Source organism: Globicephala melas, chromosome 17 (assembly GCF_963455315.2).
Source record: "Globicephala melas chromosome 17, mGloMel1.2, whole genome shotgun sequence".
NCBI lineage: Eukaryota > Metazoa > Chordata > Mammalia > Artiodactyla > Delphinidae > Globicephala > Globicephala melas.
Genome location: NC_083330.1, coordinates 24,478,464 through 24,506,286, shown reverse-complemented (window position 1 = coordinate 24,506,286; position 27,823 = coordinate 24,478,464). Strand labels below are relative to the sequence as shown.

At 36.4% G+C, this 27,823-nt stretch overlaps 1 protein-coding gene across 3 annotated transcripts; it reads left to right on the top strand.

Moving 5' to 3' along the window:
- The first annotated feature begins 167 nt into the window (after positions 1 to 167).
- ZFAND1 (zinc finger AN1-type containing 1) lies at positions 168 to 27,728 on the top strand. 3 transcript variants are annotated; one of them, XM_030839188.2, is made up of 8 exons: positions 191 to 245; positions 3,126 to 3,168; positions 4,129 to 4,168; positions 6,529 to 6,653; positions 6,741 to 6,832; positions 7,616 to 7,737; positions 24,961 to 25,116; positions 25,207 to 27,728. In XM_030839188.2, exons 1-8 carry the CDS (start codon positions 191 to 193, stop codon positions 25,375 to 25,377), a joined length of 804 nt encoding a protein of 267 aa, XP_030695048.1. In that variant the 3' UTR covers positions 25,378 to 27,728. The 3 variants fall into 3 exon arrangements, with proteins under 3 accessions (XP_030695050.1, XP_030695048.1, XP_060143403.1); XM_030839190.2 differs by lacking the exon at positions 3,126 to 3,168 and having other exon boundaries at positions 168 to 245; XM_060287420.1 differs by lacking the exon at positions 24,961 to 25,116.
- Positions 27,729 to 27,823: the final 95 nt, after the last annotated feature.

Genomic DNA, 27,823 nt, shown 5'->3' with positions numbered 1-27,823 from the left:
CCTCACTAGGCGACCCAGATAGCAAACATTCAGAACTCAGGGCACTAGGATCAGCCCGATCGCGTTCAGTACGAGCCCCGCCCCCACCTGCGGACTCCGCCCCTGGGCCCACCCCATTCCCAGCAGGCACCGCGCGAGCGACCTTGTCCCGCCCTGCCGCGGCTGTGCCCGCCTCTCGCGGCGCTGGGAGATGGCGGAGTTGGACATTGGGCGGCACTGCCAGGTGGAACAGTGCCGGCAGCGAGGTGATTCTGGAGCCCCTACCTCTGGTCGCGGGAGGGAAGTCCGTGGGGCGAGGCGGAGTCTGAGGAGGCAGGGCGGGCGTGTCCCTTGGGGGGGGGGGGTCTGCCGTGACATGTGTTGATGCCCTCGATGCCCATGTTTTTTGTTGCCCTTGAGCCTTTGGAAGAGGCTTATGGTCTCCTTGGAAGGGAGCCATGCGATTCCCAAAAACATACCTTGCAGTGTGAACTTTGATTTTCAAGTGCGCCTTGCCAAGTAGTCGCTTCGCGCCCACTCCTTTCTGATGAGCACGGGTAGGGAGGACGCTTCGGTCTGGGAATCGGGAGAGTTCCCTTCTGAACCTGCCACTGCGACCTCGGGCAAGCCACTTCTCTCCCAAACTTTTTGTTTGCTTATCTGTCAGAGCAAGGAGTTGGGTGAGATCAGTTTTTAACCTCATTTTCGCGGGCTGCTCAGGAGACGAGCCCTTAGCATTTCCTCTGGATGATCATTACTCTCTCTCAGCTCTGTCACTCTTTGATTCTGATTATCACTGATTCAGTAAACATTTACTGAGCACCTCCTTTGGTGCTGGGACCACATAAGGGTATAAAATATAGCCCTTTGCACAGAAAAGCTTTCAGGATAGTTAGCTGCTTTTTTAGAGCATTAGTAAGGTGATGTTCTCTCTCCGCTGAACTGAGAGACCTTGTGATACACATAGCCCAATCTAATAGCCAGTGGTAGTGGGGTACAGGCCTTAGAAACATCTGTAGCAGGTATGTCCTGAAGCACTAGAGCCACACAGAATGCTCAGTCTTTGGTACCTGGCTTTCGCTCCAAATGGATGCTACCACATCTGGCTCATACTACATTGGGTGGCAAAATAGGTTTTATCTCCCATTGCAGCTACAGTCACTGGCAGCAGGTAGCCACCCGATCACTGTTGAGAAGGACTCTGGGGTTTAGCCCAGAATTAGTGGGAGTGCTACAGTTGATAAATGATACATGTTGTGTGTGGTGGGCAAAAGGACACAATCCCTGCTAGGTTATTGTTACTTTCAGCACTCTGATTTGTATCTTTCACCACGGGCTGTCATCTTCAGCCATTCAGCAGGCAAGAACCAATGTTTCCTTGCAGATCTTTCATAGGGAAGCTTAGCCAGTTGGGTTTTGACTGTAAGTTATATAATTCTGGTATACCTGATTATCTCTAGCAAGTCCATAATATCTACCATTTGTGACATAGTTCATCTTCCTTTCCAACTTCAGGTGTCTCTTAAAGTGTAAATACCTGAACTGAGGCAGGGTCTAGCTCTTTTGGACTAGTGGAGAGCAGTTAAGAGTTAGAATACGTTAAGTGAGTATCCTAAATTTCATTTAGCTTCTGGATGAATAGAAGGATGGTGTCAAGTGTTAGGAAATTATCTTGATCTTAACTCTTACCCCTGGATTCTCTTGGTTTGCGTCTAATATTTAGTTGGTCACCAAAGTCTCAAAATAGTGAGCATGTACATTTTTCCGATTTGAAAGAGACATAAAAGTTTTGTAAAGTATCATATACTTCAGTTTCCTTCTCTTTTTGACAAATGTATACCTACTTTCTTGGTATGAAACAGATACTTACAGTATCATGCTTTCAGGACAACAGTGACAATGCATTAAGTTCGCTTTTCAGGTGAAGGAAGAACTATATTTGGGCCCTCTTGTTCCATGAGCAGAAACATCCAGTGGTCCCTTTGGGTTATAATAGGACCTCTTCTTTTTCTTTTGGGTTAAGATACTCTGTAGGGTGAGATATTTTGGGACAATAGTAACTTTCTCTAAAGTGCAGTGCTTTTTGTTTTCATTTTGTGAAAGTGGTGTGATTAGATATAGCCAGCCTCACTTGGCTGTATACTGTAATTTAATATGAGGTACACTGAAAACAATTTAGAGAAGAAATGATTGTATTCAGTGATTTATGGTCAATTGTCACATCTAAGAATGGATACTTTCATGTGCTTTCCAAAAATTCATTTCCTAACTTAGTTGTTACTTAGTCCTAACTTAGTTTTTCCTCAACAGCAAGGAAAGAAACAATTCAGGACTAAAGTTTGCGGTATCAATCAATCCATCCATTGAATTTCTGGAATTTCTTTGAACACATCTCTACCTAGTCACCACAGGATTTTTCTGAGTTGAGTGTGTATTCAGAACAAGTTAATTGCTATAATTATTCTTGTTAATTACAGGTATTGCCTTACTATTCTTATCTTTTACATGTATCTCATTTGGTTTTTACAATTACCCTGTGTAGTAGGTGTGGCATATAGCATAGATACATACACACATATATACATATGCACACAAACACAATATACTTATATCTATGTCTATTTTTATGCATATTACCTAATAATAGAGCTTTGGTTTTGTATACATACACATACATACACTGTATACTATATATCAAATATATATATATATACAATATGTATGTATGTAATCCAAAGCTCTACTGTTAAGTAACTTGCCCAGCATTGCTAGATTAGTAAGCAGTGGAATCAAAATTGAAACCTAGGATTGTCACTTCAAATGCAGGATTTTTGCATTATACAGTCCTCAGAAACAACACCTAGTAAATCTGGGAAACAAACAGAAAACTCACAGGACTTCTTTTTTTCTTTCTGGTTTAGCATGCTACAGCAAGTAACATTTATCTTCTGATAATCCAGTTACTTTCAAAGTGCTTGAGGTTGTGATGGCTTTTGTTTAACCACTGCTTGCTGCACTAGGATATTGTTCAAAAAGGAAAGTTCTCCTATAGCCATAGTTCAGTACTTTAAGATTCTTTTTACTTAAGAAAACTAAATCAAAATCAGTTACTGACCAGAACATATAACATTTCCCCTCAATTTTAGATTTTCTTCCATTTGTATGTGATGGTTGTTCAGGAATATTTTGGTAAGTTAAGTTTTTATGCTTTATTTGGGAGTAATTTTAGTGTTTATAATATGAGATTTATTTCTAAAAAGTAGAATGATTTAAAATAGTTTTTACTTTAGCCACTGATATCTGATATTCATTATAGTAATCACTTGGGGAAAAAAAAATAGACTAGTCATAGACTCTGATTACTTGTACATATATGTGGCTAGTCTTTAAACTTTCCAGAAATGGGGTGATGTGTGTGATTTTTATGTAAAAGTCACATATATGTCTTTTAATCACAAGGAGAGAACATATCCACAATATAAAGGATATGGTAAAAAAAAATCCAGTTATGATTATTAGTCTTTATTTTAATTAATAAAATGAAAAGAGCCCAACCTTTATATTTCTTAAATTGAATACTATACGTCCTTTGCACACACATCACATGTAAAGTAAAACCTGGGAACAAACAAGAATTTTGGAAAATGCATTTTCTTTTCAATTAAACTTTCAAGTATCAGGTATTTAATTTATTACATAGAGCACTGAAAGAATAAATTCTTTTCAGAAGATGATTCAGAAAGATTTATTAGAAGTAAATAAAAATAATGCATATTTTTAAGTTATTCAGAACTAGAACACTCCTTTGACATTTTATTACTGATTATTTTTGAGAAATAAAAGAATCAAAAGGGTCTGCATTTTCACACACCTTAAAGCACTCAAAGTAAAGGTAATTAAGAGTGGTGAATTTTTGTACTCATTGAAGTTGAATAGTAGTTGGGTTTTAAAACTTTTGAGACTATAGATGCTCTGTCTTTTATTTATCTGTCATTTCAGTTTATTCTTATAGGCAGAGTTGTTAATGTAGTGTGAGTGTAGTTAATCTTAAGGATACTAACCATTAAAATATCTCAAATTACTGCAGTTATCTTTAAGTACATTATTTGATTACATTTAAATAAACACTTTTTTTTGTTGTTATTTAAGCCTTGAACACAGGAGCAGGGAGTCACATAGCTGTCCTGAGGTATGTTAATATCTCCCGGTAAAACATGTTTGTGTTTATGTACTTTCATTCAGAATTTGATTCAATTTAATCCCAGTGTACCACAGATTAAAATTTGGCAGACTAAACTGATTATGTAAGAGGGTCTTACTTTATTTGTATTATTTTTCTCAGTACGTTTTAACATAAAATAGTCTACTTGGTATTTATAAATTTTTGTTCTTATAATTCTTATTCCTTTGTACTTCATTTCTGTTTACATAGCCTGCTTATAGCTTTAGGCTCTATATTTATAAATACATAATGGAATTAACATCCTCATCACTGGTGCCTGGTGTTAGGACTCTGTGGTAATACATTGTTCTGACTCCATCAGCCTTAGGTCACTAGGAGCAAACCTGTAGTCCAGCAAAATCTCCCTACCCTAATTTGGACCAAATCAAGAGATTAAAAAGGGCTGTTAAATAGAAGCCGAAATATCATCTTTATTACTGATAAAGAATAAGTTGAATGATATAGCTTAATGTAGAGCCAAAAATGATATAGCTTAGTGTAGAGTCTGCAAAGGAAATCCAGAATTAGGTGGATTTGCCCACCAGTCACAGCAATGCTGCACCAGGTTAGGCTTCCAAGGAAAAAAAGAGAAAGCTGAGCCTAATGTAATTTTCTCAAATTTGTGATCAGAGAAGTTGTTCCACCTCCCTTGGATCAGAGGTCAGCAGGAAGTTAAACTGAATTTACTCCATTTGGAAAGAAGCATTTACCTCACGTTTTGCAGTTGATATTTATTCCTGCCCACCATTTACCAAACACTTTACTGAGTCTCTTGATTATAGAAAATTAAGGTTAAATGAGCTTCAGTCAAAATCTGGCCCTTTGAAGTTTTGGTGATTTATTTGAGGAAATAAAAATTAAGTAACATATTGGTATTATCCAGGATTACTTGGAAGGAAATACTCATATAGAGTCATATAGTAAACATATTCATGTTTGTTATACAGCTTGTAAATCTTCCCTGTGTTTTCATTTTTCTTATATGATTTGATTTCTATGAATGTCTCTCAATTAGATCTTATTAATTTAAAGGTGAAATAAAAATCTTCTACCTTTAGACCATTGGAATAAATTTGAAAAAATAGTTAAGAAGTTAATTCCAACAAGATGTAACTATCATTTATATAGAGGAATGCGCTTTGGTTATAGATTTCAAGCAATTACAGTTGACCCTTGAACAACATAGGTTTGAACTGTGTGGGTCCCCTTATACGTGGATTTTTTTCACTAGGTATGTACTATACAATGCATTGGATCTGCAGGTGCAGAACTGCAGATACGGAGAGCTGACTGTAAAGTTATACTTGGATTTTCAACTGCGTGGAGGGTTTGTACCTCAGCCCCTGAGTTGTGCAAGGGTCTACTGAGTTCATTCAGTTCTAGAAACCTAGTTACTTAATACTCAAAATAGCCTGAGTGATCTGGACTTCTTTTTATCTCATAAAAGCTCTTTTTTCTCTGATGTAATATTTGCTAGTAATACAGTATTAAATACAAAATAAAGTATATCGTGTGGAACTTCCCTGGTGGCACAGTGGTTAAGAATCCACCTGCCAATGCAGGGGACGTGGGTTCGAGCCCTGGTCCAGGAAGATTCCCACATGCTGTGGAGCAACTAAGCCCATGCACCACAACTACTGGACCTGTGCTCTAGAGCCCACGAGCCACAACTATTGAGCCTGCGTGCCACAACTACTGAAGCCCACGCGCCTAGACCCCATGCTCCGCAACAAGAGAAGCCACTGCAATGAGAAACCTGTGCACCGCAACAAAGAGTAGCCCCGCTTGCCACAGCTAGAGGAAGCCCGTGCACAGAAATGAAGACCCAACACAGACAAAAATAAATAAATAAATAATTTAAAAAAAAGAATAGTATATCGTTGTGAAAACTGTCTTTAACCCTCTGTATCATGGAAAAACATATAATTTTAAGTGTTCTTTTACATGTATTTAAGCCTCTAAAACCAGTATAGAAAGTAGATATGACTTGCCATTTGAGGAGTGATGAGCTGATTACCTAAGCATATTATTATGGAGGCATCTTTGTGTAGTATGTTACAAAGTAGAAGACTAAAATTATGGAGAGTAACTGAGTAGTCATTTTAACTTGACTTAGAAGATAAATACACCACAGTAGGAAAACTTTGGAAATGTAGAGCAGTCAGCACAGTAATCATTTCTTACATGAACAATTTTTATAATCTATGTGAGAATGTGTGAGTTTCTCTTATAAGTTTAAGCAAAAATGATATGGATATCCAGAATAGATTTGTTGATTTGCTTTAAATGTGAAATATAATATCATGTCCCCCATTTTACATTTTCAGGTTACTGTAATTGAGAGACTGAAGTCAGATACACATACATCTTACCCATGCTCATTCAAGGACTGTGCTGAAAGAGAGCTTGTGCCAGTTATGTGTCCTTATTGTGAGAAGAATTTTTGCCTAAGGTGATCACTGAGACGATTCAAACTCTGTATATCTGTTTAAGTCATATGCAAATACATGAACTAGTGTCACTCTTCTGTTGCTCATAGACATCGTCATCAGTCAGATCATGAATGTGAAGAACTGGAAATCCCTAAGTCTCGTATGGCTGCCACTCAGAAACTTGTTAAAGACATTATTGGCAAGTATCTAGAAAGCTTGTTTTGTTGTTTCCCTACTGCTCTCTATACTCTATATGAGTTCCAGAGCCCTGCTTCTCGTGTCCGCTTGCCAGTTATGGAAGGTGTTGTTAGCAACCCTGATGGTTGTAACTTGCTATAGATTTTGATGACATTCTTGTGACAGTATTTCTCACAAGGCTTTCCAATGAAAATTTGGAAATTCTATGGAAATATCCTACCAGATGTTCTCTTTTGCTGGACCATTTATATCAGCTGGTTAACCATCTTGGCTAAAAATTGTATTTATGAGGCTGAAGTAGTGGTTTACATTCTTTAAAGACTAAAGTTTAAGCCCAGTCAGCTGTCCTATGAATGCTGCTGATATTCTGACATATGAGGAAAGAATGTATCTGTGGTTTAGACCAGTCTGTCTGCTACCATGTTAGTTCAGCTGAATTTTCATTTTATATTAAGGGTGTTACTTTAAATTAAATTAAATTAATCAAATTAAAATCTTCTATAACCAGATCTTAAAATTCTCTGTAGAAGTGTTAGTGATTGCTCTGGATTAAATAGATTTAAGCTGGAAAGAGGCACATAACTTGTTTTTGATGTGGAAATCACTTAGGTCAACTCAGTGGTATTTTTCCATTGATCATACCTATAAAATGAATGTGGTCTCTATATATCTCTATAATATGTAATTCATGTACATTTCAGGGCCATAGTTAATAATAATAAAAATAAAACTCTGGAAAATGTAGAAGTTCTTATTTGCTTATATGCTTACACTTATTTCTTAGATTCCAAGAGAGGAGAGACAGCAAGTAAACGACGGAAAGGTGCAAAAAATAGTGAAACAGCTGCAAAGGTAGCATTGATGAAATTAAAGATGCATGCTAATGGAGATAAATCATTGCCACAGGTTGGTCTTAGAGATTTTAGAAAACAAAATGTTCTAAACATAGTTAGAGCTCCCTTTTTACTCTTCCCTCTCATTAAGTATGAGAACCTTATATGTATCATTTCTACTATTACATGGCATCAGTCTGCATAAATAATACATAGTTTTTATGAGTTTTTTTCACTTTATAGAAACAGCAGTAAACCATATGTATCCTTCTTCAACTTTTTTCTTTTACCCTTGGTATCATTTTTTAAAACTTTATCCATGCTGATACATTGAGTCTTGTTCATTCATTTTGATAGCTCACATTTTTCTGTAGTGTGAATATCCATTTATCCATTCTTTTAGTGAACACAATTCAGATTTCTTGTCCAAGTTGTTTGCTATTATAAACTGTTCAAAAGTGAACATCCATGTGTACTTGTAGGAACATTTCTCTAGGGCAGCTTCTTTAAAACTCCATATTGCCAATTACATTTTCTGTAACACTTCAGTACATATATACATACATACGTACCTTAACACAGTTTCAGCAAGTAACTGATGTGTATACCTTATGTGTATGTGTATTTTCTGATATTTTTTATTCTACTTTAAAGATTGTTGATTTTGTAGCCCCTGAAGGATTGAGACCATCAAATTGAAAAATGCTACTCTAGGGAACATACCTAGAAATAGAAAAGCTGGATCATGGGGTTTGCTCATCTTCAGCTTTACTAGATATTTTCAACCTTTTTTTTTTTTTAATAGATATTTATTGGAGTATAAGTGCTTCACAATACCGAGTTAGTTTCTGTTACACAACAAAGCGAATCAGCCATATGCATACACATGTCCCCATATCCCCTCCCTGTTGAGCCTCCTTCCGATCCTCCCTATCCCACCCCTCTAGGTCATTGCAAAGCACGGAGCCAATCTCCCTGTGCTATGCTGCTGCTTCCCACCAGCCAACTATTTTACATTTGGTAGTGTATATATGTCAGTGCTACTCTCACTTCACCCCAGCTTCGCCTCCCCACCCCGTGTCATTCAGTCCATACTCTATGTCTGCCTCTTTATTCCTGCCCTGCAACTAGGTTCATCAGTACCATTTTTTTTTTAGAGCCCATATATATGTGTTAGCATACGGTATTTGTTTATCTCTTTCTGACTTACTTCGCTCTGTATGACAGACTCTGGGTCCATCCACCTCACTACACATAACTCAATTATGTTTCTTTTTATGGCTGAGTAATATTCCATTGTATATATGTGCCACATCTTCTTTATCCATTCATCTATCGATGGACATTTAGGTTGGTTCCATGTCCTGGCTATTGTAAATAGTGCTTCAATGAACATTGTGGTGCATGTCTCTTTTTGAATTATGGTTTTCACAGGGTATATGCCCAGTAGTGGGATTGCTGGGTCATATGGTAGTTCTATTTTTAGTTTTTTAAGGAACCTGCATACTGTTTTCCATAGTGGTTGTATCAGTTTACATTCTCACCAGCAGTGTAGGAGGGTTCCCTTTTCACCACACTCTTTCCAGCATTTATTGTTTCTAGCTTTTTTGATAATGGCCATTCTGACCAGTGTGAGGTGATATCTCATTGTAGTTTTAATTTGCATTTCTCTAATAATTAGTGATGTTGAGCATCTTTCTATGTGCCTTTTGGCCATCTGTATGTCTTCCTTGGTGAAATGTCTGTTTAGGTCTTCCACCCATTTTTTAACTGGATTGTTTGTTTTTTTGATATTGAGCTCCATGAGCTGTTTGTATATTTTGGAGATTAATCCTTTGTCTGTTGATTCATTTGCAAATATGTTCTCCCATTCTGAGGGTTGCCTTTTGTCTTCTTGTTGGTTTCCTTTGCTGTGCAAAAACTTTTAGCTTTTAAGTTTAATTAAGTCCCATTTGTTTATTTTTGTTTTTATTTCTTTTACTCTAGGAGATGAGTCAAAAAAGATCTTGCTGTGGTTTATGTCAGTGTTTTTCCTATGTTTTCCTCTAAAGTTTTATAGTGTCTCGCCTTACATTTAAGTCTTTAATCCAATTGGAGTTTATTTTTGTGTATAGTGTTAGGGAGTGTTCTAATTTCATTCTTTTACATGTAGCTGTCCAGTTTTCCCAGCACCACTTACTGAGAGGCTGTCTTTTCTCCATTGTATGTTCTTGCCTCCTTTGTCGTAAATTAGGTGACCATATGTGCGTGGGTTTATCTCTGGGCATTCTATCCTGTACTATTCATGTAAATTTCTGTTTTTGTGCCAGTACCATACTGTGTTGATTACTGTAACTTTGTGGTATAGTTTGAAGTCAGGGAGCCTGATTCCTCCAACTCCATTTCTCTTTTTCAGGATTGCTTTGGCTCTTCAGGGTCTTTTGTGTTTCCATACGAATTGTAAGATTTTTTGTTCTAATTCTGTGAAGAATGTCATTGGTAGTTTGATAGGGGTTGCATTGAATCTGTAGATTGCTTTGGATACTATAATCATTTTCACAATAGTGATTCTTCCAATCCAAGAACATGGTATATTTCTCCATCTGTTTATGTCATCTTTGATTTCCTTCATCAGTGTTTTATAGTTTTCTGAGTACAGGTCTTTCATCTCCTTAGGCAGGTTTATTCCTAAGTATTTTATTCTTTTTGTGCAATGGTAAATAGCAGTGTGTCCTTACTTTCTCTGTCTGATTTTTTATTGTTGGTGTATAAGAATGCCAGAGATTTCTGTGCATTAATTTTGTATCCTGCAACCTTTCCAAATTCATTGATTAGTTCTAGTAGTTTTCTGGTGGCATCTTTAGGATTTTCTATGTATAGTATCATGTCATCGGCAAATAGTGACAGTTTTACTTCTTCTTTTCCAATTTGTATTCCTTTTATTTCTTTTTCTTCTCTGATTGCTGTGGCTAGGACTTCCAAAACTATGTTGAATAAGAGTAGAGAGAGTGGACATCTTTGTCTTGTTCCTGATCCTAGTGGGAATGCTTTCAGTTTTTCACCATTGAGTATGATGTTTGCTGTGGGTTTGTCATATATGGCCTTTATTATGTTGAGGTAGTTTCCCTCTATGCCCATTTTCTGCAGGGTTTTTATCATAAATCGGTGTTGAATTTTGTCTAAAGCTTTTTCTGCATCTATTGAGATGATCATACGGTTTTTATTCCTTAATTTGTTAATGTGGTGTATCACATTGCATGATTTGCATATATTGAAGAATCCTTGCATCCTTGGGGTAAATCCCACTTGAGCATGGTGTATGATCCTTTTAATGTGTTGTTGGATTCTGTTTGCTAGTATTTTGTTCAGGATTTTTGCATCTATATTCATCAGTGATATTGGTCTATAATTTTCTTTTTTTGTGATATATTTTTCTGGTTTTGGTATTAGGGTGATGGTGGCTTCGTAGAATGAATTTGGAAGTGTTTCTCCCTCTGTAATTTTTTGGAAGAGTTTGAGAAGGATGGGTGTTATTAGCTCTTCTCTAAATGTTTGATAGAATTTGCCTGTGAAGCCAGCTGGTCCTGGACTTTTCTTTGTTGGAAGATTTTTTTTTTTAATTTACTTATTTTATTGATTTATTTATTTTTTGGCTGCGTTGGGTCTTCGTTACTGTGCGCAGGCTTTCTCTAGTTGAGGTGAGTGGGGGGCTACTTTTTGTTGCGGTGCACAGGCTTCTCGTTTCGGTGGCTTCTCTTGTTGCAGAGTACAGGCTCTAGGCATGCGGGCTTCAGTAGTTGCAGCACGCAGCCTCAGTAGTTGTGGCTCGCAGGCTCTAGAGCACAGGCTCAGTAGTTGTGGCACACGGGCTTAGTTGCTCTGCGGCATGTGGGATCTTCCTGGACCAGGGTTCGAACCCGTGTCCCCTGCATTGGCAGGCGGATTCTTAGACATTGCTCCACCAGGGAAGCCCTGTTGGAAAATTTTTAATTATGGTTTCAATTTCATTACTCGTGATAGGTCTGTTTATATTTTCTAATTCTTCCTGGTTCAGTCTTCGAAAATTGTACCTTTCCAAGAATTTGTCCATTTCTTCGTGGTTGTCCATTTTATTGGCATATAGTTGTTTGTTGTAGTCTCTTATAATCCTTTGTATTTCTGCATTGTCATTTGTGATTTCTCCTTTTTCATTTCTAATTTTACTTATTTGCTTCCTCTCCCTTTTTTTCTTGATGAGTCTGGCTAAGGGTTTATCAATTTTGTTTATCTTCTCAAAGAACTAGCTTTTAGTTTTATTGATCTTTGCTATTGTTTTCTTTGTTTCTATTTCATTTATTTCTGCTCTGATCTTTATGATTTCTTTCCTTCTACTGACTTTAGGTTTTCTTTGTTCTTTCTCTAGTTGTTTTAAGTGTAGGGTTAGATTGTTTATTTGAGATTTTTCTTGTTTCTTGAGGTGAGATTGAATTGCTATAAACTTCCCTCTTAGAACTGCTTTTGCTGTGTTCCATAGGTTTTGGGTCATTGTGTTTTCGTTGTCATTTGTTTCTATGTATTTTTTTATTTCTTCTTCAGTGATCTCTTGGATATTTAGTAGCACAATGTTTAGCCTCCATGTATTTGTGTTTTTTTACAATTTTTTTTGCTATAATTGATTTCCAGTGTCATAACATTGTAGTCAGAAAAGATGCTTGATACGATTTCAATTTTCTTAAATTTTCCGTGGCTTGATTTGTGATCCAAGATGTGATCTATCCTGGAGAATATTCCATGTGCACTTGAGAAGAAAGTGTATTCTGCCACTTTTGAGTGGAATGTTCTGTAAATATCAATTAGATCCATCTGGTCTATTGTGTCATTTAAAGCTTGTGTTTCCTTATTTATTTTCTGTTTGGGTGATCTGTCCACTGGTGTAAGTGGGGTGTTGAAGTCCCGTACTGTCGTTGTGTTACTGTCAATTTCTCCTTTCATGGTTGTTAGCATTTGCCTTTGTATTGAGGTGCTTCTATGTTGGGTGCATAAACATTTATAATTGTTATATCTTCATCTTGGATTGATCCTTTGATCATTAGGTAGTGTGCCTCCTTATCTCTTGTAACAGTCTTTATTTTAAGGTCTATTTTATCTGATATGAGTATTGCTACTCCAACTTTCTTTTGAATTCCATTTGCATGGAATATCTTTTTCCATCCCTTCACTTTCAGTCTGTATGTGTCCCTAGGTCTGAAGTGGGTCTCTTGTAGACAGCATATATATGGGTCTTGTTTTTGCATCCATTCAGCCAGTCTGTCTTTTGGTTGGGGCATTTAATCCATTTACATTTAAGGTTCTTATCAATATGTATTTACCCATTACCATTTTCTTAATTGTTTTGGGTTTGTTTTTCTGGGTCCTTTTCTTCTCTTGTGTTTCCCACTTAGGGAAGTTCCTTTAGCATTTGTTGTAAAGCTGGTTTGGTGGTGCTGAATTCTCTTAACTTTTGTTTGTCTGAAAAGCTTTTGACTTCTCCATCGAATCTGAATGAGATCCTTGCTGGGTAGAGTAATCTTTGTTGTAGGTTTTTCTCTTTCATCATTTTAATTATATTCTGCCACTGCCTTCTGGCCTGCAGAGTTTCCACTGAAAACTCAGCTGATAACCTTATGGGGATTCCTTTGTATGTTATTTTTTGTTTTTCCCTTGCTACTTTTAATATTTTTTCTTTCAATTTAATTTTTGTTAGTTTGATTAATATGTGTCTTGGTGTGTTTTTCCTAGGGTTTATCCTATATGGGACTCTCTGTGCTTCCTGGACTTGGGTGACTATTTCATTTCCCATGTTAGGGAATTTTTCCACTGTAGTCTCCTCGAATACTTTCTCAGACCCTTTCTTTTTCTCTTTGTCTTCTGGGGCCCCTATAATTTGAGTGTTGGTGTGTTTAGTATTGTCCCAGAAGTCTCTGAGACTGTCTTCAATTCTTTTCTTTCTTTTTTCTTTATTCTGCTCCTTGGCAGTTATTTTCACCATTTTGTCTTCCAGCTCACTTATTTGTTCTTCTGCCTCTGTTATTCTGTTATTGATTCCTTCTAGCGTATTTTTCATTTCAGTTATTGTGTTATTCATCTCTGTTTGTTTGTTCTTTAGTTCTTCTAGATCTTTGTTAAACAGTTCTTGTATTTTCTCAATCCGTGCTTCCATTCTATTTCCGATATTCTGGATCATCTTTACTATCATTACTCTGAATTCTTTTTCAGGTAGATTGCCTGATTTTTCTTCATTTATTTGGTCTTGCAGGTTTTTCCCTTGCTCCTTCAACTGTGACATATTTTTTTGCCATCTCATGCTTTTTTTTTTAATGAGTGGGATTGTGTTCCAGTTTTACTGGTTGTTTGGCCTGAGGCTTCCAAGACTGGAGTTTGTAGGCTATTGGGTAGAGCTGGGTCTTGGTGCTGAGATGAGGAACTCTGTGAGCCCTCACTCTGATGAATATTCCCTGAGGTCTGAGGTTCTCTGTTAGTCCAGTGGTCCAGACTCAGAGCTCCCACTGCAGGATCTTCCGCCCAACCCCGTGCTCACAAATCAAGATCCCACAAGCCACGTGTGGTGGCAAAAAAAAAAGAGAGAACAAAGTAAAAAATAAAATTAGATTAGGAAACTAACAGATATGTTAGAAAGAATGTAAAAATAAAAATATAGATGAATCAACAACTGGAAGGTACATCAGTACTACAGTAGTAAAAAAGAGGAGGGAAAAGAAAAAAAAAGAAAAAAAAGAAGGAGGGGGGAAGGCCTTGGCTATGGAGAGTGGGGCCTAAGCAAGGATGAGGTTTGGGTGGGGGGCGGGGCCAATGCTCAGATCCCACGGGCTGGAAAAGGCCCTGGGGACTGTGGGGGTGGGGCTTAGGCTCAAGGAACAGAAGGGGCTCAGGCGTGCCTCCCACTTCTGGGCTCAGAGAGCAGGGGACCTCACCTGGGAGCCTAGCAGGCTTCCTGGGCTCGAGTGGGCAGAACAGACGCCCTCCTTTCCTCTCCTGCTCCTCTGGTCTGGGGTCTGGGAGGACCTCTACTGCCTGCCTCTCCTGATCTCCCTGGCCTCCTTCCTATGCCCCCAAGGACACACGCAGCCTGTAGTGGGCTTGGAGAGCAGGGGATCGGCCTGGGAGTTCAGTAGGCGAGTGGGCGGGGCAGTCGCCCTCTGTTCCGCTCCTGCTCCTCCCAGAGGGCCCCTTCCGCCTGCCTCTCCTGATCTCCCTGGCCTCCCTCCTATACCCTCAAGGACCCACGTGGCCTGTAGTGGGGTTTGGAGGGCGGGGGACTGGCTTGGGAGTTCAGAGGCTCCCTGTGCCCGAGTGGGCAGGACAATTGCCCTCTGCTCCTCTGCCGCTCCTCCTGGATGGCCTCTCCCGCCTGCCACTCCTGATCTCCCCAGCGTCCCTCCTATGCCCCCAGGACCCTCATGGCCTGGATGGGGCTTTGTGTGTGTGTGTGTGGGGACCAACTTGGGAGCTCAGCAGGCTCCCCGGCCCCGTGGGCCAGGTGATCGCCCTCTGCTCCTCTCCCACTCTTCCCAGAGAGTCTCTCCCACCTGCCTCTCCTGATTTTCCCAGCCTCAAGGGTGCCGGTCTTGTCTGGCCTCCACTTCTCCTCCTTCCTCGGTCCCCCTACATCCTACCGGTTCACTCTGCGTTTCCTCCCATCTCCTTGGGGGTTAAAGTCCCCCACCAGTGGCTGACAGGTGCCCTAGTTGTGGGGAGATGCTAACTCCACATCTTCACGCACTGGCATCTTGCCTTCTCTCCTCCTTGTCAACTTTTTATTTTAAGTAGTTGTACAAATTTATCTCCTTCTTGTAGTGTCTGAGAGTTTCAGTGTTTCTTGCCACCGTAGGGTATTATTCATTGTTACCAATCTGATAGATGTGAAATGATACTTCAGTGAGGTTTAAAGTTGAATTTCCCTGTGACTAGTGAGGTTCAGCTACTTTGCGTATGTTTATTGGATATTGGGCTTTCTTTTGTGAATTATTTGTTCATATCCTTTGCCCATGTTTTCTGTTGGGTTGTGGAACTTTTAGAAAGGTTTATAAAAGTCTATATATTCTGAATTCTAATCTTTTTTTGATTAAGTATGTTACACAAACCTTCTCTCAGTCTGTAGCTTGTCTTCACTTTGCTTTTGATCTCTTTAGTAATTCAGACTTTCTAAATTTTAATACACTCAAATTTATTAATGATTTCATTAAGATTGTACTTTTAAAAATGTTATTTTCTTACATTTTCCTTTAAAAGTTTTATTTTATATTTTTGTTTAGCTCTTCATTCCATCTGGAATTTAATTGTAAGTAAGTAGAGGTAGAGATTTCTTCCTTCCCCTCCCCACCCAATGGGTTACCTATCGTTGTAACATAAGATATTGAAGCTTTCATCCTTGTAATGACATTTCTGTCATACACCAGATTCTTTTGTATATGTGGGACTAGTCTGGGGATCTCAGTTCAGTTCCTTTGGTCTGTTTGTCTCTCTTTGCATTGATTTAAACTGTCTTAATTATAATAGCTTTATAATAAGTAGGACAATCCTCTCCACCTCATTCTTTGCTTTCAACTGTGTCTATTCTTGGCCATTTATTCTTTTGTAAAAATTTCAGGATCACTTTGTCCTGTTCTGTTAAATGGTGATTTTGATAGAAATTGTGCTGAATTTAAAATTAGAGACAGTTGACATCTTTAAAATTTCACTCTTCCCATTCATCTCCATGGTCTATCCAACTTTATTTAGGTCTTCTTTTATGTCTTTAAGGAACATCCTATAATGCTTACCATACATACTTTATATGTCTTTTCTTAGATTTGTTCTTAGGCTCTTCATAATTTTTGCTGCCATTGTAAATGGTAATTTTTTTAAATTAACATTTTTCTAATTGTTTATTCCTGGTTGTTTTATAATGCCCTTCCATCCAGCAAATAGACTCTAATAGTTCCCATAGTTTATAGATTTCCTGGCTTGTTTTCTGTGCAGTCACATCTTCTGCAAATGACAATTTTGTGAGTTGTTTTTTTTTTGTTTTTGTTTTCTTTCAAATTTGCTTTTCTCTTGATCTTCCACCTTCTCATTATTATTGTTTGTGTTAGTGCATTGGCTGAAATCGCCACAACAGTGTTGAATAATATGAGTGATAGCAGGCATTTTCATCATATTTCTGACTTTTAATGCAAATTATTCTAAAGTTTTGTCATTAAATATTACATTTGTAGATTTTTGATAGTAGCCTTCCTTAGGTTAACAATATTTTTCTATTCCTAGTTTTCTAGGAATTTATATCAAGAATAGGTATTAAATTTTGCTGTAATTTTTTTTCCTCCATCTAGTAAGATGATTATGTTGAGTTTTTTTTCCTTATCAATGTGGTAAATTACATTGATCAATTTTTTTTGTTGTGAATCACCCACATATTCTGGGATAAACCAGTTCACTCTGGTATATAATTCTTTTAAAATGTGCTGCTAATCTGATTTACTAATATATTATTTAGTGTTTTGTCTTCACATTAGTAGCCAACAAATAAAATTAGTTGAGTAGCTTTCCCTCTTCTATTCTTTGAAATATTTGGGTATTATTTGTTCTTGAAGGTTTGGTAATGGTTGTTATAACTTTCAGATTTGTTGCCTTTTTTTTTTTTTTTTTTTGTGATACACGGGCCTCTCACTGTTGTGGCCTCTCCAGTTGCGGAGCACAGGCTCCGGACACGCAGGCTCAGCGGCCATGGCTCACGGGCCCAGCCGCTCTGCAGCATATGGGATCTTCCCGGACCAGGGCACAAACCCGTGTCCCCTGCATCGGCAGGCGGACTCTCAACCACTTCACCACCTGGGAAGCCCTGTTGCCTTTTTTTGAGGGGAGAATTTTGAATACTATTTTAATGTATTAAATAGTTCTTGGCTTATTTGGGTACTCTATGTCTTCTGAAATATAGTTTGGTAAATAACATCTTTCTTAAAAATTTCTGTTTGATGTAGATCTTTCAGTTTATTATTATAAAATTGTTCAACTTATTTTCTTATGTTCCCAAATCTCTATTGTGTCTTTCATTAGTCATTCTTAATATTTTTCATTCGTACTTTTCTTTGATTTCCCCTTGAACAGTCTTGCTAGAGGTTTGTGTTTACTTTTTAAATTTATATTTTAGTTTCTTCAAAGAATCATGTTTTGGTTTTATTGACCTCTCTATTGTTTCTTTGCTTTCTGCTTCGCTAATTTTGCTCTTATTTTTTTTCTGCTTTGTTTACATTCTCTCTGATGTTCTTTTTCTAACTTCTCACACTGAATAATGAACTTGCTTATTTCAACCTACTTGTTAGGTGTATTTTTTTTTTTTTTTGGTAACTTTATTTTGATACAGTTTCAAACCGAAAAGTTGCAAGAATAGTACAAAGAATATTTTCATATTTGTTACCCAAATATACCAGTTATTTACATTTTGTCCTGTTTGTTATTTCATTTGCATTCTCTCTCTGTCCATATGTATATGTGTGTGCATGCTTACTAATTTTTGTTTGGCTTGATGTATCAGTTTCTGAAACAGATGGTATCAAAATCCCACTGTAGCTGTGGTTTTGTCAGGTTTTTTATTCCTGTAACTCTTAATAGTTTTGCTGAGTTGTATATTATCAGATACATTGAATTTCTTCATCATTATGTCTTCTTTATGAATTTTGCCTTAAATCCAGTTTTGAATGATAATAATATTGTTTCATTACCTTTCTTTTGATGAATAGTTAACTATTATGTCTTTATCCCTTTATATTCAACTTTTCTTGTTTTATTTTTAGGGTGTTTCTTGTAAGCAGCATGTAGCTGGACTTTGTTTTTTTAATCCAATTTGATAGTATCTTTCTTTTATAGGTGAGTTGAACCCAATTATATTTATTATGATCACATGTATTTGAATGTATTTCTTCCATCTTATGTTTTTTGCTCATCATCCTTTTCCTTTTATTATTTATTTCTCTCCAGTCATTTTTTGTATTGACTGAATTTTCTGTATTCCCTTTCATTCTGCTGGTTTAGAAACCATTGATTATAGTCTTCTTCTTTGCATATCCTTAATATTTCTTTTTTGAAAACTTCTTTATTTGTTTTTAAAATTATAAAGATACATACTTTCAACAAGGGTAACTTAAAAAAATTGTATAAAGGAAAAGAACTAAACACACCCTCCTGTGCTCATGTCCATCTCAACTGAGGATGGTTTTGCCCCCTTGGGGACATCTGACAATGTCTAGAGACATTTTTGGTTGTCACAACTGGGCATGGGGGTTCTGCTGGTATCTAGTGGGTAGAGGCCAGGGATGCTGCTAAATGTCCCACAGTGTACTAAATGTCCCACAGTGTACAGGACAGCACCCACAGGAAAGAATTTTCTGGTCTAAAATGTCAATAGTGACATAGTTGAGAAGACCTGCTCTAAAGTATCCAAAAATATTATTCACATTACTTTGCAATTCTTTTATTACTTAAAACATAATAGCAAAAACTTCTATAGCACTAACTTTGTTCCAGGCCCTCTTCTATCACATTTAATGCTCGCAACAGGCTTGTGAAATATGTACTATTATCTCTGCCTAATAGACAAGAAAACTGAGGCACAAAAAGGTTAAGTAACTTGGTAGTAACACAGCTAGTAAGTGGAGAGCTGCAAATTGAAACCAGGGAGACTGCCTCAGAAACCATGTTCTCAACACACCTAACACTTTATCTTGGAGCATGCAGGTCTATAGATAGAACTTCTTCCCCTGTATCATTAATATTTGTGTGTGTTTATACATATATGTACTGACACATATTATTTATATATATATATGCACCCATGTATATATGTGCATATACATGTGTATAATTTTACATAAATGAAAATGGCTATTGGTATATGCATACAAAGACATAAAGAGTGTTTTAGGGTCATTATTTCATAAAAATGGCATGATATTCCTTTAGTTAGCACTTTTTTTGGAATACGTGCTATATATCAGGTTCTGGGGATAAAACAGTAGGTAAAACAAACCTGGGGATACAACAGTAGGTAAAACAAAGTCCCTGCCCATATGAAGTTTATATTACAGTAGGATGAGACCGCTATTAAATATATACTACAATTTCGGATGGTGATTAAGCCGATGGATAAAAATAAAGCCCACTTCAGGTAGGTAAGATATCCTTTTATCTCTATATAGTCTTCTTATGAATGCCTAACAGAAATTCCCCCAAGGGAACTGGTATGGTTCTAAATCATTTTCTTTAAAAGCTTGGATAATTTTCCAAGTGGTGTGGATCTACTGTGACTTATATCACCATTTTCCTATTGATGAACATTCACTTCCGTTTCCAGTTTTGGCAACTGTGCTAAGAAGTTTCCTATTTCTGTGAGATAAATTCCCTGGAGTGTGTTTTCTGGGTCAAAGGGTATGTGTATTTTAAATCTTAATAGATGTTGCCAAGCTGCTTTACAAAGTTGAAACAATTTACATTTCTACCATCAGTAATTATAATAGTCATCTTTTATTGACTGATTGCACTATGCCAAGCATTGTTTTGTGGCTCTAGATTTTTATCTCCCGTAGTACTCATGACTGTCATGTGATACATTATTATCCTCATTTCACAGATAAGTAATCTGAAGTGAAGTGCTGTTAAGATCACTCACGTGGTCAGAGCCTGCCATTCTACCCTGTTTATTATTATACTGCCTCTTGTGGCCATACATGAGAGTACCTTTCCCCTCCAGTGGTTTCCAGTAGTTGTTTATCTTTTAAAATGTATTCCAGTCTAATGGCTGTGAAAAGATATTTCCTGATTGCTTTACTTTGCATTTCCTTGACCACTGTTCAGTTTGAGCATCTTTTGTTATGTTCATTGGCCATGTATGATTGCTCTTCCTTGAATTGCCCATGCATATCCTTTGATCATTTTTCTTTTAGGTTGTTATTTTTATTTCATTTATATTTTGTTTGGTCAACTATGGAACCTCTTGGAGTAGAATGGATATTAATCCTTTATCTATAATCAATCCGCTTTGGAACCTTTTTTCAAAATCTGTCAGACATCTTGATTTTACTTAGGTATCTCATTGACATATCAGGGTTCTAAATTTTTCTAAGGTCTGTCTTTCATATCTGTTTTCTTAGGGTTTTCATTTTTTTATCTGCTTTAATAGATCTGGAATTTGATTTTAGCATATGATATGAGCTAAGGACCCAATTTTATTTTCTTCCAGTTGATTAGCTAGTTTCTGCCAACCAATTAAAGAATTCATCTTTGTCCTATTGAATTGAAATACCACATATCACCTTCATGATAAGTTTAAAATTTATTTTTACTAGATCAGTTTTTGGATTTCCTATTCTATTCCATTCATCTATTTCTTATTCATATGTTAATACCAAGTTGATTTGATATAATAACTTTATAGAATGTTCTAATATATGATAATGTAAGTCCCATCCATAGTTTTTCTTAGCAGTTTTTTTTTTTTTGCTTTATTCATCCATATGAACCTTGTGATTATTATATACAATTTTTTTTTTTTAATCTCTCGGGATTTTCATGGTTGTCATAATGGGACAAGGTTGTAAGTGACAGACTCCAGCAGATACTGTTAAAGAATATAGCTTCTTTAAAGGTCAAAATGTAGAAACTGAAAGAAATCATTATAAAAAGCAAGAGAGAACACAACATGGTTTAGGCAGAAATGTGGCTTCTCATATCTTTCAAAGTTTCCCACAAGGATGTTGGCTGTGAATAATAGTGCCTACAGGAAGTGAGAAATCTGCCATTTATGAGAAGCCTGATTTGCCATTCTCAGGAGGATTTTATTACCCAGTTGGCCTCTTCCTTTTGATTCTGGGGATTCTGGCTCCTTCCCTACCCACAAGGTGCAAGTAACTGAGGCAAAACCTCCTTGATACATTATCAAGTGATTTCTGTGAAGTTGGGTGAAGTAAAATTCAACTTCCCTGCAGCATCTATTAACAAGTCCTGACTGAGGATCATTCCTGAAGGATTCTCTGAATTTGCATTATATGATATATATTAATTTTGAGAGAAATGACATTTTTATGACATCATCTTCCTATCTAAGAACTTTATGTCTTCTCTTTTAGATCGCATTTTATTGCCTTCTGTAACATTTTATATTTTTCTTCATTTAAGTCTTATTACTCCTTGCTTATTTTCATCTCTAATTATCTTATGGGTTTTCTTTTCTTTGTGAATAGAATATTTCCCTTTACCTCTATTCCTAGTACTTATTGTTAATATAGAAGAAAAAGATCTTGAATTCTGTATATTCATCTTATTCAATCACATCGCCAAATTCTTCTATTTATTTTAGAAGTTTTTTTTTTTTTTTTTTGCCTTTGACTTCCTAGGTATACAATCACATCCCATTGACAAGTAGCTTAGTTTTTATTTTTCAATAATTGTATTAGTTATTTCATTTTCTTGTATTATATTATCTATAATCTTCAATATAATGTTTTGTAATAATAGTGATAATAGGCATGTGCTTACCTTTAAAATTTTTAACATGTATAATTAAATACCAATTCTTCTCTCAAAATCTAAAGTTACTTGGTATTGTATCCTCTTGAATAAGACAAAGAGTTTGACATGGCTTTATGCGGTTGAATATCTTCCATCCCATCATCTTCGTTCACACATGATTATTTTTAAGTCACTTGCTATTTAAATTTACCAATATATTTTTTGTTTCTTTTTTCCTTAAGACTCACTTTTATTTTGGCTAAAGTCCATTCTTTAGCAGTTCATTCATTAAGAGTCTTTGTTGGTAAACTCTTTCAGTCTTTTGTTTGTCAGAAACTGCCCTAATTTTCCCTCACTTGAGCTGGATTATCTGTTAGATTCTCTCAACCCTGAATATACTATTCATTGGCTTCTTTTGTCTATTGTTCAGGAAACTTGTGCTGTAGATCTTATTCTTGTTGCTTTTTGGGTAATTTTTCTTTCTTTTTTTTGTGTGTGTAGCTTTTAAGATTTTATCTATGATATTTTCCAGTTTCAGTGCAATGTTGCTAGGTGTGGATTTGTTTTAATTACACAGCTTGACCCTTGAGATAGATTTTAAAATCTGACTTATCTCTTACTCTTGGAAAATTATTATTTTCCTTCTGAATATTACTTACTTTTCTTCTCTTCTGAAACTCTTACTAGACATATTTTAGAGATTTGTAATTTCTATCTTTATGTCTATTTGTGCTGCCTTCTAGATGACTGCTTCAATTCATCTTCCAATCAATTAAACCTTTTTATTGAAGATTATAGCAATTTAGTGTGCTTTAATTTCTTATTTCAGAAACTGTATTCTTAGGTTTTTATATTTCTAATTGGATCTTCATAGCTTTTCCTGTTTCATTTCTGCCTGTTTCAGTTTTACAATTTTCTGTTCCATTTTTATGAATATTATTCTTTATCTCATTATACATTCTAAATAACTTTTATAAATGTCTTGTTCAAGTTTATTTAGTTTCACCTGCTCAGAATAAGTTAACCTTTGATTTGTTTTGAAATTTCGGCATACAGCTTCTGCATGTTCGTGTTGAGTAGGAGTTTCTTTCTGTGTCTCTCTTACTGTTTTCACTCACCTCTCCCTGCTAGCAGTCTCACATTTTCTTCCACAGGCCCACCTACCCATGACCTCTATTCCAAACCCAAGTTTGAGATTGACACTTTGTGCTTCTGTTCTATGAAGATTTTCAGATTATTACAGATCCATTTACTGAGCTGGAAGGCTTTGGCTTTGTTCACTGTCAAGAGGTTATATCTGTGCTTTTCTGCCTCCCTGTATATCGGTTTTTGTAAGCAACAGCCTACATCCACATTCAACAGTAACTTCTTAAGCCTCCTTTCCTGGAGTGCACGTCCCACACAAGCTCCTGTTTTCAATCAGTGAGCCGGACGTAGGTGCCCCATCACCATGTGACACTGTTATTTCCTGTTAACCCAAAAGCTCTTCCTCTTCTGGAGCCCTGAAAGCCTGTGGCTCAGCCTGCCTACTGTCACTTTGCCTTTCTGTTTCATTTTTGGATCCTCAGACTTATTTATTTTTTCACTTTTAGGTGAGGGTATATCTTTTTAAATTTCTCTTTCAGATTAATGCTCTTGTTGCTGTGTTTTTGGAGCAAGGACTACGAGGTTATAGAGTTGGCCCAAAGCTTGAATTTCCAATGATTTCTTATTTTTCTTTTAATACTTGTTCTCTGTAATAATGCATTCCACTGGTCTCTAACAAATCTAAATTCCTTAGTGCTGAGATAGAAATTGTGTTGAATCTATTATTTCTTAGAATAATTGTGATCTTTCCCTACAACTTAGGGATCCTCCAGTTATGCTGAAATATTTACTGTAGCAGGAATTGGTCTGTAAAGCCAGCACTTCTTTAAAGCGATTTTAGGAAGAAGGGAAAATCAGAAGCCAATACCTTTGCTCCTCTTCTTGTTTTCTACATTTGTTAATTTTGCAAGAAAGTACAATATAAAGGAAGCATACAGGGTATAGAATACTGGAGGAACCATCTCCAGATTTCTGAATCTTTCTCTTTTGTTGATATGGTGCTTGTCTAACTTTTTTTTTTTTTTTTTCGTTTCTTTGTTTTCGAAAGCCCTGCTGTCTCTAAATATGTAGTGAGGTCTTTCAGGTGAAAAGAAATGTTATATGTCTCAGGAATCTTTTAATTGTAAGTGACAGAAACTTGACAGAAACCAACTAGCTTACTCAAAACAATTTTTCTTTTTCTCACATAATGGGGAGTGCTGCACTGATCTGGTCTCAAGGTATGACTGAATTCCAGGACTCAAATGCTGTTGAAAGAGGCCATCTCTTTCCTTGACTTCTCTTTCTGGGAGTTAGACTCACTGTTTTTCATTTGAGGAAACTTTTCCACATTGGTTCAGGAATGGCTGAGAGGCATGGAGGATAGCTGCAGGCAACCTCAGGTTTAATTCAGCAAGACTTAAAAAAAACTCTGGAAAAATATTGCTCCTCCCTGCCCCCAGGTTTTGAATGTAAAATCCCAGGAAAGGACCTTGATTGGCCTAATGTAGGTCACATGACTATTTTTTCATAGATAATCCTGACTAGGGTCTTAGATCCTCTGCCCATGCATTTAGGTGGATGCTGGGGTTCTATGATTGTATTCCCACTAGAAGTTGTATCATTAGAGGGTAATCCTTCTCTGACCAGGAGAAGAGAGGAAGAAATGTCACCAGACAAAAACAGATGTCCATTTCATGTATATAATCTGTATTTTAACTTTTTATTTTTACAGACGGAAAGAATTTACTTTCAGGTTTTCTTACCTAAGGGGAGCAAAGAGAAGAGTAAGCCAATGTTCTTTTGCCAGCAGTGGAGCATTGGAAGGGTCATAGACTTTGCAGCTTCTTTAGCCAGTCTTAAAAATGACAATAACAAATTAACACCTAAGGTAACAACAGGTTATAACTTCTTCCCTAAAAGTTTTAGAATACTCTATAAAGCACGTTTATTACATTATGATGTATCTCTCTCTTAACAGAAATTGAGATTATGTCACAGTACCTCAGGAGAAGCCTTACCCTTGGATCATATTTTGGAAACCTGGATTGCTAAGGAGGATTGTCCTTTATACAATGGTGGAAGTATTATCTTGGAATATCTGAATGATGAAGAACAGTTTTTAAATAATGTTGATTCTTACTTGGAATAGTCATTCAGGGAGTCAAGCTAGAAATCGAGGAAAATTCATTGTTAATCAAATTCTTTTACTACAAATACTATGTATTTTTTATTTTTAAAACTTGCTTTTTATTTCATATTATGTCATAATTTACATTATCAGTCTTTATTAAATTGGATTTGAATTTTTGTGTTTTCAGGTTTAACTATGAACTGACATTTAGCAAATTCTCTTATCTAATTAACTTTTATTAGGTTATGCTATAATAACAACAACAAGATATATTTCTCATTTGGTTAATGTCGGCTTTGATTGGCTGTGACTCTGCTCCATGTTGTCTTTACTCCAGAATCTAATATGAAGGAATGACCCCTTTTGGGGACATTGCCATTCTTATGGCAGAAGAAAGAGATGGCTCTTAGAAGATAACATGTATCACTTTTGCTTTACGCAAGACACATGACCAAGCCTACCATCATGGAGCCTTAGTATCCACCTACATCATGATGTATAAATTGATGTGTATACATGAACCATAGAAACTTAGAGGTCATCTCACTCACTCTTCAAAGTTTGTGGATGAGGAGTCTCAGGCCTAGGAAGGGAAAATTATTTTCTTGTTGTCACCTAAGTGCTTTGGGGCATATCTCTGATTAAAAAACTCCCTCCAGTAGGATTCACCATTTTATCTGTATCATACAGTACAGATAAGAAGAAAGATGGGATAGCTAAACTACATTACAAGTCCTTTATATATATACCAAAGCAAAACACATGCCAAAAGTAACTACATTTTACCAACACATTAAAATTAATGCTCCTGACTGATGTATTCTATCTATACTCAGCAAAGTACTACTATAGAGAAGAAATAGAAGTTATTTCTGTTTGTTATTTGTCCCTTTTCTACTTTGCAATAGACAGGGATAGTGGCTTTAGGTTTAATTAAAGGAATAAACTCACAGTGTTTATTTCATCTCTAATTCTTTCTTCATATTATTTTCATGCAGTGAATGGAGATAACTTCTGACTTCTATCAGCTGCTTATACATTCATTTATTAACCTAGTTATTCAAGTACCTACTAAATGTAAGGATTTGATTCTAACTGCCGTGGTGGATACAATGAAGAGATGTATACGTACTTAAAACTATAATACAAAGCAGCGTGGCAAGTGCCAAAGAATATATAGTAAGTAGAGCTATGTTCTAATAGCTCTTTTATCAGAAACCATAAGACCAGAAGTAGAAATAATATTTAAATATATTCCCAGATACCAGACAGTTTTAATACAAATACCTTAGCATCTGCATAATTACTTACACAGGGTAGATGACCAACACATGTCTCATGAATTGAACTGAAGCTAAATATACCGGAAAAAATACCAATGCGGGTTGAAAAGAAGAGAAGTAAGGCGAACAGAGATTGAGCTACACTTGAGACTAAACAAGAGGTCCTGTCAATGATTAGAAAAGAGACAAAGCAGCATGGAGGGAAGGACTTATGTCATCTGGTCCCAGATAGTGGAGCAAACTAGTCTGTAAGAGACACAGGTGCCAGCATTCTTGGAGGCTCTATGGACGGGAGATCCGGCCTGAGAAGTCTCCTAAAGAGAACAAGCTTGTGGGCACGAGAGGAAGTCCCCCCAGTGTCTCGTTTCCAAATTACTCTGAAATCAGACATCTTTCTCAGGCTTTCTTTTAGGGCTTTCAGTTGAGTCCGCTTAATATAATTCTAGGGTTGGCTGTCCCCACCCCTCCTTAGAATCTTTCTACCTGCTCACAGGCGACTAGAATTACAAGCAGAAAACCCACAAGTAGAAAAATGTTTTAAATTCAGATAAATATCTAACTACAGTATGATACAAATGAGCTTAAGCTTCATATAATCAGCCAGTAAATACACATGAATAATAAATTACTAGATTTTTCCCAGATTTGTCAGATTTTATTCCAGGCAGTTTTCAGATAAGAAGCCTTGGAGAACCTGAAGAAGGGTAAAGGCTACAGATGGAAGGATCTGAGGAAAGTAAAATTTACATTCCTCACCTCTTTGACCTGGGCGACAAAAATTGTGAATTAAGATATTTGGTCACATAACTGTAAAGATAACTTTGGTTTCATAAAGTTCTTGTCTTATGTTTGTTTTTTATCTTTTTAAACCAGGGAAGTTCTCTGGGAACTTAACTGAAATATCACAGAAGCATTAGTTCCAGTCCCTATTTTCAACATTGGTATAGTGTATTTTGTTTTTCTCAGTGTGGTACATGGAAATAAAATTGATGGACTATAAAGTCTATTGTATTTGAAAGATTAACCTACATAAGTGAAAATTTCAAAAACTTGTAAAAATATCCAATAAAAATTGCTTTGACAATTTTTGAGGAGCAAACATTTTATGATCTAAAATACTTAATGTGTAACTGTCATTGTTGTATCTGACACAGATTGTGTCATGATTACAGGAAGGATCT

Bases quoted from the DNA above. Each gene is read 5' to 3' on its own strand.
- ZFAND1 (XM_030839188.2), top strand. From the start codon at position 191: ATGGCGGAGTTGGACATTGGGCGGCACTGCCAGGTGGAACAGTGCCGG. The intron at 246-3,125 runs GTGATTCTGGAG...CCTCAATTTTAG, and splicing joins GGAACAGTGCCGGCAGCGAG to ATTTTCTTCCATTTGTATGT. The intron at 4,169-6,528 runs GTATGTTAATAT...TTACATTTTCAG, and splicing joins AGTCACATAGCTGTCCTGAG to GTTACTGTAATTGAGAGACT.